Below are 16,005 nucleotides of genomic sequence, written 5' to 3'. Positions count from 1 at the left end.
GGTTTTTTATTTATACTCGCTTCGATCGCCTTCCTTCGATGTGCCGAGGTGTAGATTAAATAAATTACTGATCTCGGGGAGCGTGGTGTATTTGGGTTTCAGCACCTTGGTAATTGATTTATACTCGCTTCGACTGCCTTCCTTCTATGTGCCGAGGTGTTAATTAAATAAATGATTGAACTCGGGGAGCGTGGTGTATTTGGGTTTAAGCAATTTGGTTTTTGATTTATACGCGCTTCGCTCGCCTACCTTCGATGTGCCGAGGTGTTGATTAAATAAATGATTGAACTCTGGGAGCATGGTGTATTTGGGTTTCAGCATCTTGGTTTTGGATTTATTCTCGCTTCGCTCGCCTTACTCCGATGTGCCGAGGTGTTGACTAAATAAATTACTGATCTTGGGGAGCGTGGTGTATTTGGGTTTCAGCACCTTGGTTTTTGATTTATACTCGCTTCGCTCGCCTTCCTTCTATGTGCCAAGGTGTTGATTAAATAATTGATTGAGCTCGGGGAGCGTGGTGTAGTTGGATATAAGCAAGTTTTAATCTAAACTGATGGATCTCGATCGATCTTTTGGCCAGTGTAATCAAGTGAATTTGATTAATTTAGCATTGCTCAAAAACAACAAGACGGCGTTAAAGCTTTTACTGGGATATGGCTTTAGTCCGAACAAATACTTGCACGATGAAAGCAGAGTACTTCCGCCGTTGTGGTATGCCTTCGTTAAGCGACGAGCTAAGCTCGCCAAGATTCTCGTAGCTTTTGGAGCTAACGTGAACTAGGAAGCTGGTAATCTGCAAAATACCTATGATTGCAAAGACAGTGTGGCCAGTTTCGGCTATTTGTAGCCAAAACGGCGATTTCACGCTTATCTTGGCGACATGTTTTTCAATCATGGCGAGGGCGATTTTTTAGGCTATATTAGTACTTTCTTGGCTATGTTATAGGCTATTTCAGCTAGGCTTGCGAAGTTGCGAAGCGTTTTACTTACCAGCGTTTTAAATGGCGTGCGAGAACGAAAGACCGATATAGCAATCCCAAATTTGTTAGCAACGCCCATAACCTATACACATATAAAAGGACGAACAGACACATGCATGACAAGTCTATACGTGCATCGTGCACACAAATACGTTGTCCTTTGTTGTCACGACTTACACTTACAACGGACGGCTATAATACATCTGCGTGTGTGTTTGTGCATTGGTAAGCGGCAAAGTTCAAAAATCAGTGATTTCGTCAAGATATTTGTGACTTTGAATTGTACTACTAAAGGCTATAGCCGGGTTACTATGGTGAAATGGCCCCCTTGGAAAATGTATATATGTTATATACCATTCGATGGGGGATAAAAAAAAACTCCCATAGCCAAATTTTTAGCTCTCTGCCTAGTGCGCATGCGCAGTAACGTCGATTAACGTGTTTTTTTTGATTTTATTTTTTTCTGAAGTCCCTATAAGATAAAAATTTTTTTAAAAATTCACATTGGTGTATTTTTATGTCATGAATAACTGCAATTTTGTTGGGATTACATAACCTCAAATATCGGATCTAAAAAAATTATTAAAGTTTTCAATCGATATTTTGACCCCCTTGTTTTTGAGGTGCAACTTTTTAAGTAGACTTTTTTTGTGTACTTTTTCCCGTTCTTTATGATGGCACTAACGTTTTTTCCTTAAAAATGGTGGCACAACTCGATTTGAGCCAAAAACTGATTTTTTTGCCATTTTTTCACGTTTTTAGCTGGTTATGTTACAATTTAGTTACTAAAGTGACTCCTTTTGAGTAGTTTTGCATATCTTCCCATGAAAACATAATCAAATGAAATATTTTGTTCGCTCCAAGCCGTATTTTTTATATTATCTTACGTTTTCAATGATGGTCTTATCAGAATTGTGATATCACCTTATTATAAAACTGATGGCTAATGTTATGTTCTTTTTAAACGTTCTGTGATTGGTCGAAAGTATTGTCTCTGTCGCACTTTTTTGTTTATTGTTTATTTTTATTTATAATAAAAGGTTATGCTTGGCCGCGCGGTTGACGCGGCGGCTGCAATGCAGACGATCTGCGTAGTGAATGGTCAATCATAAAATTAAGAATTATCAGGAGCATAAACAAATAAAGTATTTTGATTTCTTAATTAATTAAACGATGCGCAAACCAATGGCCAACATTGTTTTTTTCAAAACTAATTTTTTTTTTCTTACAATTGTCTATATAAGGGAGAAAGTACAATACGTCCCGTCCCGTCCCGTACCGACCCCGGGACATACCGTCTGAAGTAAGTCACTTTTATATTATTGGCTAATTCTGTTCGATAACCCAATCGACGGTACAGAATTAGCCAATCCCGTAAAAACAGCTTATTTCAGACGGTATGTCCCGAGGTCGGTACGGGACGACGGACTCAATTGTACTTTCTCCATAATATACTAATACAAGTGAATGGTGAAAACGCTGTTAGTATAAGTTTATAACTTTTAAAGTAAATTAAAATCTAGCAAATAAAAATTGTTTCGATTTTTCTTTTTACTATTTCGGCTTTTGACTGATAATTGATAGCAATACTAGAAAAAATAATAAAGTAGTTAAGTATTTATTTTCAAATACATTGGAGTTAGTTGGAACCGAAGGCTGACGCGGCTACTTTAAATCTTTCTGCTGTTTACTTCAAAACTAACAATCTTGTATATTTAAAGTGAGTACTATATATTTTACATATCTTTTAAAAAAATGAAGATTTAACAGTTTTTCAAAAGTTTTGACATCACAGATTATATGCTTTGATATTAGGGTTATATGTATTTCTAATACATATTACACAATAAATTAATATTTTGTTAAATAACTTCTTTAAAATCAAAACCTATTATTAATATCTAAAATGTTATTTTTATGCCGACACTTTGAGTTTTGAAAAAAATACTGTAACCAACCTACTGATAAATAAAAAATCTCCCATGTATTTATAATAAATACACTTGTATTTTACCGGTATATGCAGAGTAAGACTTATTAATGGGTAGAAAAATAAAATTTTTATTATAAATTCTGTAGTATTAAGAGTAATTGTATCAAAAATAATGACAGATAATATAGTAATATAATAATATGATATAATAATATAATAATATGATATAATAATATAATAATATAATATAATAATATAATAATGTAATAATAATAACAGATAATTATTAGACCTTTTTATACGCTAAATAAGAAAAACATGATGTGTACGTTATTAAATTCTTGCATAAAATCAAAAGTTTAAACCAACATTAAATTATAAACTGTTTTAGTACTCGCATAAAGATCCGATCTTATCCTAAAACAAAAATAGCAATCAGATTTTAAATCAATAAGCTAACAAAAAAGTAATTAATAAAAATGAATTTTCAATCCTATAGATATAGATATACGTACAATGCATGTAAGGGGAACGAGTCTTTATCTATTTAACTTAACCAATTTAGGCTAATCACATAAAGTAAAATGAGAAATTAGTTAAACATAAAGTTGTTGAAACTATTAACTAAATAAAATTAAGAAGGAAAAACATTTGAATAAAATATGACAATAAACTTTTGCTAGAAACGGATTTGACGATTGATGAGTTGCATGTTTTGATGTAATGCGGTATATTAATTATACAAGTATGATTAAATTGATAAAATATAGAAAGTCTTGAACAATAATTAATTTGTTTATGTATAAAATACTGTCAAATTAATAAAAAATGCACATAAATATCTGCATATGACTATATATGATGTGATTTTTACTATAGTTAATTATTATGAGATGAGAAAAAATATTTGGTTTTACATAAAAACAATACATGAGAAATAATAAAAATGAAAAATAGAACTAATAGGATGCGAACTTATTAATTGTCAATTAACTTTTAAGTTAAAAAAATGTAAAATGAATAAAGTAAACACAAGCTAACCTATGCTTTAAACACATACGTATATGAAACATCATTAAAAACAACATTATTTATTTATTTTAAAATACACTATTATTCATGTCTAGATACAAGAACATATTTTTACAAAAAAACAAATTGAATATAATAATTTCATAGGTTTGTTGATTTTATAAAATCACTAGGTGCAAGCACTTCAATACAGTTTTTATGACAAAAAAAAATTATTTGCTTAAAAAACTTATAAATGAAATACAACTTATTTCACTTTTACTAGGCAATATTATTTTTTTACTTTTCATGTAAAGCTACTGAGAAAACTGGATTATACAAGAACTTAGATTATAATATTTTTGTAATATTTATTATTCATTCTAGTTTTTAATTTAAAAAAAGGCAAACAATTTTTTTAGATTTTTAAAAACTAACTAACAGCATTTTTAAATGTATTGTAAAATATTTATATTTTATTATTTCAGAAGTGATCTTCTTGTCTAATGGTTAAATAAATATGGCATCTAATAGTAATGAAGAGTCAGATAACATCAGGAAACGCGATGATCGAAGATGTGCCATGTGTAATATTTATATTAGAAAATCAATTGGTCGAGAAAAGGAAATCGTATCTGAAGTTGAAATCGAATATGCTAAACAATTATCAAATAAAGATATTTACATCCATGATGTAATTTGTGATTCATGTAGAAAGCGATTAGCCAAATACATATCAAGCTCTAAACCTAAAAAGGTTAATGTTCCAGCAACTGCTTCGTCTCAAGATTCAAATGTTTCTGAATCATTTTCTCAGCTAACTGTCACTTCATCATCTCAGGAAAGTACACAATCATCTGTATACACAATAAAGGAACAAAAAGTACGAGCAACCACGGAATTACTTATTCAAAGGAAGATTGCGACACATAAATATTGCTTTGTTTGTGGGTACCAAAAACAGACTAATAATATATTAGTTCCTTTAGAGGCCCGAATTCAAGTTTATAGTAAAATGAATGTTTTTATTCCACATGGCAATAGATGCTGTTGCACACATTTAATTAAAAAAAGATTTTATGAAGATGAACTAAATAAAATTAATATTTTTTCCACTACAAGTACGGTATATATTGATGAATTACTACAATTTTTGAGTCAATTATCAATGAAAGCAGACGAAACTTTATTAGATACAGTAGCTGAATTTTCCATGCCTGAAAAAAAATTGAAAGTTTTTACGGGATTAACGTGGGAAAATATTAATTATCTTAAAGATCAACTCACTTCTCTGAAGAATTCCTGTGTAAGGACAGCGACACAAGCCATTGTCGTATTTTTATTCAAAATGCGCTCTGGGAATTCTAACTCGCTCATCTCTACAATATTTGACATTGAAAGCGAACAACAAGTATCTCGTTTTTGTCAATCAGTATTATTATCTTTCGAAAAAGATTTACTATCAAAACACTTTGGATTAGAAAATGTAGACAGAAATGAATTGATTGAAAATCAAACTTCTAATATGGCAAAGAAATTACATCCTGGTAAACAACTTATTTTGATTGCTGATGGTACTTATATAAGGCATGAAAAAAGCTCTAATAACGAGTACCAAAGAAAATCTTATTCAGGCCAAAAAAAAGTTCCTCTGACTAAACCATTTACTATATGTACTACTAATGGTTATGTTGTTGACCAGTTAGGTCCATATCTTGCAAATAAAAATAATGCTACAATACTGATTGAAATATTGGAAGAGAAGCAGAATATTTTACAGAAACTTCTTCGCCAAGGGGACATTTTTATACTGGATAGAGGTTTCAGGGACATTAAACAAAAATTAGAAAATATGGGTTATATTGTTTTGATGCCTGCACTCAAAGGTTCAAAATCTCAACTTTCTACGCAAGAATCAAATGAAACAAGATTCACTACAAAACTGCGATGGGTTGTTGAAGCAGTGCACGGAGTTCAAAAGAAAAAATATAGGTTATTAGATCACAAACTTGATAATACAATGGTGAAAAATACTGGATCTTATTGTAAAATTTCTTGCTACTTAAATAACTTGTTTGGCAAACGCCTAGATTCTGATGAAGACATGCAAGATGAAATATTTAGTGCTATGCAATCTAGAAAAAATGTTGAAAATACATTAGCAGTTTTAGTAGCAGACAAAAGATGGAGTCGTCGGAAACTACCATTTAAAATAATAACTTCGGATGATTTACCAGACTTTCCTGAATTAACAATAAAAGATTTGAAAATTCTGTTTACAGGAACATATCAGCTTAAACAGACAATATCTTACTTAGCGGAAATGCTTGACGCAGATAATAATTTGAAGATTGGATATTCAAAAGAGACTAACAATATTCTCAAACTTGAAGTTCAATCCAGGCATATTAACAGAAAACAATACAAATGTTTCGTTGAGTATAAACCAAATGGTATTGGTTATTCTAGCATCTTAAGACACTGTTGTGATTGTGCTAACGGTAACCGTACTATAGGATGTTGTGCGCATATTGCTGCCATAATCTATTATCTTTCACATGGAAGATATTTATCAAAAATCATACGACCAGCTGAAATTCTGTCTAAAATGTTTCTTAATGATCAAATTGAAGTGTGTATTGATGAAGATAGTGACAATGATGAGTGAATCATTTTTTCTATTGTGAACATTCGTTATTTTTAAAAAGCTACTTGTATACGTTCCATAATATATTTTAAATAGCCTATGAAGATAATAAATTATACTTTGTACGAATTGAACATACTTAACTTCAATTCCTTTTTACCTGATAATTATTACTGTCAATAGATTTTGAATAATCAATTAAGTAGAGGCAGATAAGCCAAATATGGCCTTTTTAAGACCACAAGACGCCAAAAGTACCCTCAAACGATCGATTTCAAGGCTATGTTTAGCTAAAAACAGGCTTTTTTGCGTGAAAACCCTTGCATTATGACATTTTTAGGTTAGTTTTGGGTTACATGGTACCAAAAATGGCCTTTTTCGGCGTTAAATCACTCAAATGAGGGCATTTTTAGGTTAAAGAGAAAAGCAGACACTGACAGCGGCGATATTCTTTTTATATATAGAGAGAAACCCTTTATTACCTCAAATTCTGATAAGACCATCATTGAAAACGTAAGATAATATAAAAAATACGGCTTGGAGCGAACAAAATATTTCATTTGATTATGTTTTCATGGGAAGATATGCAAAACTACTCAAAAGGAGTCACTTTAGTAACTACATTGTAACATAACCAGCTAAAAACGTGAAAAAATGGCAAAAAAATCAGTTTTTGGCTCAAATCGAGTTGTGCCACCATTTTTAAGGAAAAAACGTTAGTGCCATCGTAAAGAACGGGAAAAAGTACACAAAAAAAGTCTACTTAAAAAGTTGCACCTCAAAAACAAGGGGGTCAAAATATCGATTGAAAACTTTAATAATTTTTTTAGATCCGATATTTGAGGTTATGTAATCCCAAAAAAATTGCAGTTATTCATGACATAAAAATACACCAATGAATTGTCGCGCGCGAAATATTCTGAGGCGAATATTCCCGCTTTTTTTGTGTGTGTTCGAGTTCGCAAGGAGTGAGGTGTGGGAGAAATAAAGAAGTCGATTGAGCGAAAATCGAGAGTATTTAATCGCGCTCAAATTGAGAGGGGAAAGCCGTGAGGCATAAAAACCCTCTCGAATATTTTACAAGCTGCGAAGAAAAAGAAGAATGTGTGTCGTGTTCGTGTGTGTGTCGTGTTCGTGCGATTCTCAGAGAGAATCTTCGCTTCGTGTCAGTGGCGCAGTTCCACAGACTCAAGTCGGTAGCGCAGTTCTACCGACTTGCACGTTTCGACGCGCGCGAGATACGATTCGCGGAACCGGGCGCGAGCCGAACGCGAGTAGCAGGCAGCGAAAGAGACGAAGGAGAGAGATTTAGAGAGAAAGAGAGAGAGAGATAGAGAGAGAGATAGAGAGTAGCACAAGCACCAGCACCAGAAACACTCGATGGACGTACGGACGAATTCGCAAGAGCCAAAGTGTCGTTCGATCGTTCGCTAGTTTGACTGCACGAGCTGTCAAGCTTGGCGTCTTATCGTCAACTGACTCGGCGCTCGTCCGGCCGCGCGCGACACGAGGCCGGCGGCGCTGCCGGCGAGCGCGGCAAGTCGCGACTCCGCTTGTTCAACTCGAGCACGGGAGATGGAGCCACATGCTCTACGTCGACCTCGCTGAGTTCGCTCGACACCGTTTTCACGGCGGAACTTACACCTCGGGTCTCGACGGAACATTCTCCCCCCGTTGCGAGTAACACGAGCAAACGAAATCATCGTTCGAGAGGGTGTACATTCGACGGTTGTACATGTGATTGAGTGTGTATGTATGTGAGTATAAATATATATAATTCATTCAGCTTCTTCCGTTGAAGACGTGGGAAGAGGGCACAGCTGAGTGATGTTCCGCTTCAGAGTCCCTCGTGAAGTTCGAACGGTGGCGACTCGAGCGAGTCCGTCGGTTCCCGGGTGCACCTCTTGAACGACTGCCAGCTGCCACTGCGTACAAGGCTGATTTTTATCGATGAGGATGACGACCATTCCTTTCCGTAGTTCTCCAGTAGAGTCATGCCATTTTTGACGCTGCTGGAGCTCGTGGAGATATTCCAACTGCCACCGCTTCCAGAAGTCCTGTCGGGCTTTGGTGATGAACTTCCAAATGGACAGTCGATTATCTGGAATAGATGTTAAATCAGCGCTTGGCAGAACTGTAATAGGCCTACCTATCAGAATATGAGCTGGGGTTAACGCTATTGGGTCATTGGGGTCGGCAGAGATTGACCAGAGGGGTCGAGAATTTAAAATTGCTTCTATCTCTATCACGAGAGTATAGAGCTCTTCGAATGTGAGAAGTTGCCCACCCACTACGCGTTTGAGATGATGCTTAAATGATTTTACCGCGGCCTCCCATAAACCACCAAAATGCGGAGATAAGGGCGGGTTAAAATGCCATTGAATATCTAACGAAAGAGCTTTGGCATTCACCTTAGATTTGAACTCTTCTGAATTGAGGAGTGCGAAAAGTTCCCTAAGCTGGTTGTTGGCCCCAACGAAATTGGTCCCGTTGTCGGAGTATACATGCTGGGGAATACCTCTACGTCCTACGAATCTAGCGAACGCGCCTAGGAAACCTTCGGTGGTCAAATCGCTGGTTATCTCTATGGTCACCGCTTTTGTGGCCATGCATACGAAAACGCACCCATACGCCTTGAGGGCTGTACGATTATATCGCTTTTTCTCTTTAATGGAAAGGGGACCACAGAAATCTACGCCTACGTGAGAAAAAACGTGAGATTCGGTGACCCTAGCGGTCGGGAGATCTGCCATCTTGCAGTGAATTGGAGGGGGCTTGTGTCTAATACACGTGACACACTCGCGGATGACATGACGAACCTGATTTTTTGCGTCAATCAACCAAAAACGTTGTCGCAAATAGAAAAGAGTGCTTTGAACACCGGAGTGGTAGTTCGACTCGTGAGCTTCACGGATGATCAAATCCGTGACATGATTCCTTGAAGGCAATAGTATGGGGTGCTTACTAGCTATAGGGATATCTGCATTCTTCAGACGTCCTCCCACACGTACAACTCCATTCGCGTCCAAACACGGGTTAAGTGCCGCAATATGCGACCCCTTCACCTGAATACCCTTCGTCAAGCATGCAATTGAATCGGAAAACGCGTCCTGCTGAATGCTTCGAAACACGCGGGTTTCAGCATCGCGTTTCTCCGCGACCGTGATGGGTTCTCCTCGGTACTGTCGGCCCGAAGGAAGCCATCGTAAGCATATTGCAACGACATTAAGCATCATGCGGTGCTTAGAAAAACGCGATAGGAACATGCGATCCTTAGCACTGTCGACGAAGAGACAGACTCCTTTTTTCAATCCGGGTATATCCGGAGACGATTCGACGATGTTCGCGGGCCATGAAGCCTCCGTTTGCCGTAGCCAAGTAGGCCCGGTAAACCACGTTTCGTTTCGCAGGAATTCTTTCGGGAGTTGCCCGCGGGATAAAGCGTCAGCTGGGTTGTGTTGGGTAGGGACGTATCGCCAACTGGCGCGCTCTCCTAATTCTTGAATTTCGCGTACTCTGTTAGCTTCGAATAGCTTCAAATCTTGCGGGGATTTCCGTAACCAATGTAAGACTATAGTGGAATCGGACCATAAAACGATCCGGTCAATGGAAAATTCTAAAGCTGGAAGAGTTTCTAAAAGAAGTCTTACAAGGATCACGGCTCCGCATAATTCTAAACGGGGAATGGTCTGCTCTTTCAAAGGGGCGACTGTAGATTTGGAGCAGATCAATCGCACAGTGATCTTTTCGTCTTTATCGGTGGACCTAGCGTACAGGCAAGCGCCGTAGCCCTTTTTGCTCGCATCGCTGAAACCGTGAATTTCTATGCGCGAGAGATTAACGCAAACTACATGGCGTGGTGCAGAAACGCTGGAGAGAGACGACAACTGACTCGCGAAGTCCATCCAAAGCGTAAACAAACTCTGTGGAACTGATTCGTCTCAAGAAACTTTCTCCTTCCAACATTCCTGCATGATCCACTTCGCGTGCAAACCTACCGGTCCTACTAAACCTACTGGGTCGAAAATCTTCGCAATCTCCGACAAGATTACGCGTTTAGTTACGTTAGGGGGGATTTCTACGGGCTTGACTACGATAGCCAATTCGTCGCGTTTAGAGGCCCAGGAAACGCCTAATGTTTTTAAAACCGCGTCCTCGCCATCTGGTGCCAAGCTCAGAACCTTCTCATCTAAATTATCTAATGCATGGTTATGGTTAGAGGCCCATTGCCGGATGTTAAATCCACCATGCTTTAAGACGGTGATTATCTCATCACGCGCCTTCAAAATCTCATCTAAAGAATCTGAGCCTGTCAGCAGATCATCTACATACATATCCCTCTTGAGAATCTCGGCCGCTCGGGGGTATTGCGCGCTTTCGTCGTCCGCGAGCCTATGAATAGTTCGAATCGCTAAATATGGAGCAGAAGATACGCCAAACGTAACTGTGTTCAACTCGTACACCTGTAGTTTCCCGTCGCGATACCAGAAAATGCGTTGGTATCGGCGATCCTCGGGATGGATAAGTATCTGCCGATACATCTTTTCAATATCAGCAGTGAGAACGTACCTATGCGATCGAAACCTTACTAGATGAACGTAAAGTTTGTCCTGAATCGTAGGTCCAACGTACAACAGATCGTTTAAAGACACACCTAACGACGACTTAGCGGATGCGTCGAAAACGACTCGAAACTTGGTAGTAAGGCTCAAAATCTTAACGACAATCAAGAATGGAAGATAATATTCCGAGTCATTCTCGTCGACCACCAAAGACATATGACCCAAATCGAGATATTCCTGAAAGACACGACTGAATTCTTCCATCATGCCGGACGAACGGCTGCATCGCCGTTCCAATCCCCGGAACCGCTTGAGAGCTTGCGCCCTCGAGTCCCCTAGTACCGGGTCCTTGTTCCGAAACGGCAATCTCACCATGTACCGTCCGTTAGACAGTCGAACCGTGGTGTCGACATACCACTTCTCGCATTCTAACCTGTCGTCAGCCTGCTCAACCGGACTGGAGCATTTTTCCAGAGACCAAAATTGAACCAGCTGCTTTTCTAACTGAGAAAGATGACACGACACCGTTGAAATCTTGTCGGTGTCAATACCACCAACGATCACCCATCCTAGCTGAGTCTTCTGAAGATATAACTCGCTTCCTTCCCTAGACAAGTTAACTTGACCTATAGAAAGCATGGACAACGTTGCTCCAGAACTAATTAAAATGTCGACTTGTCGAGGGAGATGGAATTGAGGGTCCGCTAACCTGATGTTCTTGGGTAGCCTGATCGAATCGCGAGGAAACGGTTCCTCCGGAGTGACGCTAGTTATGTTGGGAACGGTGAGGAAAGTTAAACGCTTATTAAAGTCCGAATGTAACGCTTTAAATTGGGCATCGACGCAATGTTTCGTGGTAGTTCGCAAGTCGTTAATTGCTCCGATCGGAATCGAGCAAGGCCTAGTAGGGAGACGCAATCGTTTAGCTAAATCCGCGGTCATAAAGTTCGCATTTGCACACGTGTCCAGGAGCGCGCGAGCCTCTATGTACGCCCCATCGGCATCTCTAATCAAAACAACAGCACTCATCATGAGCTGAGACTGGAGAGCCCTGGACACGGTGCTAAGGACTCCTACGCCTAGTCACGGCTTCTTGCCTGAGGAATCTGTCTTTCGTTCCTCGTGCAAGAGCGTATTGTGATCCTTGTCGCATTTTTTGCAATTGCGGGATTCGCATTTGCCTTCGTGCGTTCGCAAGCACTTCCTACATAGTTTTTTCGTCCTCACAGCATCCCATCGTTGCTGGACGGACAACGCAGCAAACGACGAACACCGATAGATCGTATGCTTGCCGCTACAATAGTAGCAGGAAATGGACGAGCTCGTTACAAGCGCTCGAGCTTGCCCGTTACCTCGCCGGAACTTGGTCCCTTTCTCGCTCTGCGCCACCGTCCGCTTGGCTGAAGTCTTGGCGTCCTTGGATTCCCCTTCCTGGGCATATAGATAATTGCTAGTTTCCTGCAAAAATCTGAAAAACGACTCGAGATCGGGAATTGCATCGATGGACATCCTTTTGATCCATTTGTCCTTGATGTTAGTGGGCAATGCTCGTTCGAGAGTGCGGATCACGAAGTAATCGGAAGGAACGACCTTGAGAGATTTTAAGTCTGCCAGATGCTGCCGGACCGAAGTTTCCATGTCCTTTAGCGATCGATGGGAGACCTCCGTGATGACAGGATAATATAAAATTGCGTCAATGTGAGAAGCAGCAATGAGCCGAACGTGCTCGTACTGCGTGCCCAAAAGTCGCCAGGCTTCATCGTAGCTGCCATCGCTTGGATCCAAGATGTGGAGCGAATTAGCGGCTGCTCCGACTAACGACTTTTTTAGATAGTGGAACGCTGTGATGTTGTCGATATTCAATCGCACCATCTCGTTCCTGAAAGTCGTTTTGAACGCGTTCCATTTTTCTAGACGACCATCAAACTTCGGCAAGTCAATAGTCGGCAACCCAGAAAATCGAGAGATGTCTAGAAGAGTCGAATGCCCTAACGGAACGGTAGTATCGCTACCGAGAGTCTTGCTCTGCTTATCCTCGGCGGATCGGATGTACGCGGTTACCTTGAAGTAGAAATTCTTCAAGTCATTGAACTTCTCCCTCTCGGCTTCCTTGTGGACTGCATCTAATTTATAGAATAAGTTACCGAGAGTCTTGTAGTGCATGACGATTTCCTCCATGCGCGCTTTACACTCGTGAAGAACAGCAGATTTCGACTTAATAACTATCGACAGGTCTGTCAATAAATCCCTAAGTTGCTCGGTCTGGTTGTTCCACTGTACCACTAAAGCGTCCATGTTGCCTAGTAGTCAGTGAATACGCACGCTAAATAATAAATACCGAAATCCCTTATACGGACTGAAGCGCGAGCACGTGTCTCGACGCGCTCAGATTCTCGGAATTCGCTCGTCCGGCACAACAACGGTTTGCCGCTCGCCGCAACGCGCGACCTCGTGTTTACGCGCGAAGTCAAACAAACGCCGCGCTGTGTTCGAAATTCACACACGCGTAGAGTCACTTTGAAAAAGATAAACGCTACTTATCTTTTCTGTTGCGTTGACAATGCGTTGACCTTGAAGCGGCAGCTGGAGAGGTGACCCCAGGGGAAGACGTCTATGCGATGACCTGGGGAACCTTGATGAACCCTTTGTCCTTAGCTGACTGGCCGAACTGTCGATCCACACCTCACAGGAGGCACCATGAATTGTCGCGCGCGAAATATTCTGAGGCGAATATTCCCGCTTTTTTTGTGTGTGTTCGAGTTCGCAAGGAGTGAGGTGTGGGAGAAATAAAGAAGTCGATTGAGCGAAAATCGAGAGTATTTAATCGCGCTCAAATTGAGAGGGGAAAGCCGTGAGGCATAAAACCCCTCTCGAATATTTTACAAGCTGCGAAGAAAAAGAAGAATGTGTGTCGTGTTCGTGTGTGTGTCATGTTCGTGCGATTCTCAGAGAGAATCTTCGCTTCGTGTCAGTGGCGCAGTTCCACAGACTCAAGTCGGTAGCGCAGTTCTACCGACTTGCACGTTTCGACGCGCGCGAGATACGATTCGCGGAACCGGGCGCGAGCCGAACGCGAGTAGCAGGCAGCGAAAGAGACGAAGGAGAGAGATTTAGAGAGAAAGAGAGAGAGAGAGAGATAGAGAGAGAGATAGAGAGTAGCACAAGCACCAGCACCAGAAACACTCGATGGACGTACGGACGAATTCGCCAAAGAGCCAAAGTGTCGTTCGATCGTTCGCTAGTTTGACTGCACGAGCTGTCAAGCTTGGCGTCTTATCGTCAACTGACTCGGCGCTCGTCCGGCCGCGCGCGACACGAGGCCGGCGGCGCTGCCGGCGAGCGCGGCAAGTCGCGACTCCGCTTGTTCAACTCGAGCACGGGAGATGGAGCCACATGCTCTACGTCGACCTCGCTGAGTTCGCTCGACACCGTTTTCACGGCGGAACTTACACCTCGGGTCTCGACGGAACAACCAATGTGAATTTTTAAAAAAATTTTTATCCTATAGGGACTTCAGAAAAAAATAAAATCAAAAAAACACGTTTATCGACGTTACTGCGCATGCGCACTAGGCAGAGAGCTAAAAATTTGGCTATGGGAGTTTTTTTTATCCCCCATCGAATGGTATATAACATATATACATTTTCCAAGCGGGCCATTTCACCATAGTAACCCGGCTATAGCCTTTGTGCTATTTTGTACAATGCAAAAATAAGAAAATGGCCGACAATTAAAAAGCAGTCTCAGTAAAAACAAAACCTGCCACCAAGCCCCAGAAAGTCAGAGTATATAAGTATAATTCGTCATGGGAAAACGAGACTTGGGCGAAAGGTAAAATAATTTTACTAAACGTATAATGTCTTGATATATAAGCATAATTTACAGTGAAAGAAAAGTTGAAATAAATACTATATGCTTGCGCGTTTTATTTATAGGTTGGTTGGTAAAAAATCGAGATAATCATAATGCTAATCAGCAAGCGTTTTGTAAACTCTGCCGTAAACCTCTTCGAGCCCATCCAACAGATTTAGAAGCTCACAGCAAAAGAGATTCACACGTAAAACTATTTGAGAGTTTGGCTGCTGAAAATCAACCGAAAATAACTACAGTTTGCAAAACACAAACAGATAAGAAAAAAGAAAATCATGAAAGGGACTTAATACTAGCAGCTTACATTGCAACGCATTCGAGCATAAGAGGCGTAGATCATTTAAGTGAAATTTTGAAAGATTTGAAGGTAATAGAAGATCTTAGATTACACAAAACAAAATGTAGGAATTTAATTAAATACGTAATTGCACCAAATATGCTACAGGAGCTGATTGAAGATGTTGGTGATTGGGGTTACTCATTGATCGTTGATGAATCAACTGATGTTGCAACAATGAAGTTTCTGTGTCTTTGTATAAAGTATTTTAGCCATAAGCAAAACAGGATAGTTACTGCTTATTTAAGTTTAATTGAAGTCGTAAAAGCAGATGCTAACACTTTATGTTATGCAATTATTGAGTATTGTAAAAAAAATTAATTTATACTTGAAATATTTGATCGGTTTAGGTACCGACGGAGGTACGAATCTTTGCGGTAATAAGTATTCTGTCTATGCGCTGTTGAAAGCGCAATTTAATGAAAACCTACAATTGGTAAGATGTATCTGCCACTCGTTGAACAACGCTGCTTCAGCTGCCGCCAATCACTTTCCAGCAAACGTTGAATTTTTATGTAGGGAAATATACAATTAGTTTAACCATAGTGCAAATCAAAAATCAGAGTATAAGACAACGTGGGAAACAATAAATACTGGTGTAGAAGCTGATAATATGAATACAGTTGAAGAAAATGTTACAGATGTTGATAAAAACAAAAAGATAG

At 39.6% G+C, this 16,005-nt stretch overlaps 3 protein-coding genes across 3 annotated transcripts; 1 reads left to right on the top strand and 2 right to left on the bottom strand.

The window, feature by feature from the left end:
* Nucleotides 1-8,349: 8,349 nt before the first annotated feature.
* On the bottom strand, nt 8,350-10,476 carry LOC116417122. The gene has a single exon (XM_031928370.1). The coding sequence runs from the start codon at nt 10,474-10,476 to the stop codon at nt 8,350-8,352; it is 2,127 nt and encodes a 708-aa protein (XP_031784230.1).
* Nucleotides 10,477-10,512: 36 nt separating this feature from the next.
* On the bottom strand, nt 10,513-12,162 carry LOC116417121. Its single transcript, XM_031928369.1, has one exon. The coding sequence runs from the start codon at nt 12,160-12,162 to the stop codon at nt 10,513-10,515; it is 1,650 nt and encodes a 549-aa protein (XP_031784229.1).
* Nucleotides 12,163-13,751: 1,589 nt separating this feature from the next.
* Nucleotides 13,752-15,950, top strand: LOC116417120. The gene is made up of 3 exons (XM_031928368.1): nt 13,752-13,803; nt 14,872-14,964; nt 15,069-15,950. Exons 1-3 carry the CDS (start codon nt 13,752-13,754, stop codon nt 15,659-15,661), a joined length of 738 nt encoding a protein of 245 aa, XP_031784228.1. The 3' UTR covers nt 15,662-15,950.
* Nucleotides 15,951-16,005: the final 55 nt, after the last annotated feature.

Source organism: Nasonia vitripennis (genome assembly GCF_009193385.2).
Source record: "Nasonia vitripennis strain AsymCx chromosome 4 unlocalized genomic scaffold, Nvit_psr_1.1 chr4_random0006, whole genome shotgun sequence".
NCBI classification, from domain to species: domain Eukaryota; kingdom Metazoa; phylum Arthropoda; class Insecta; order Hymenoptera; family Pteromalidae; genus Nasonia; species Nasonia vitripennis.
The sequence above is the reverse complement of the archived record's forward strand: the minus strand, read 5'-3'. Positions and strand labels throughout refer to the sequence as shown.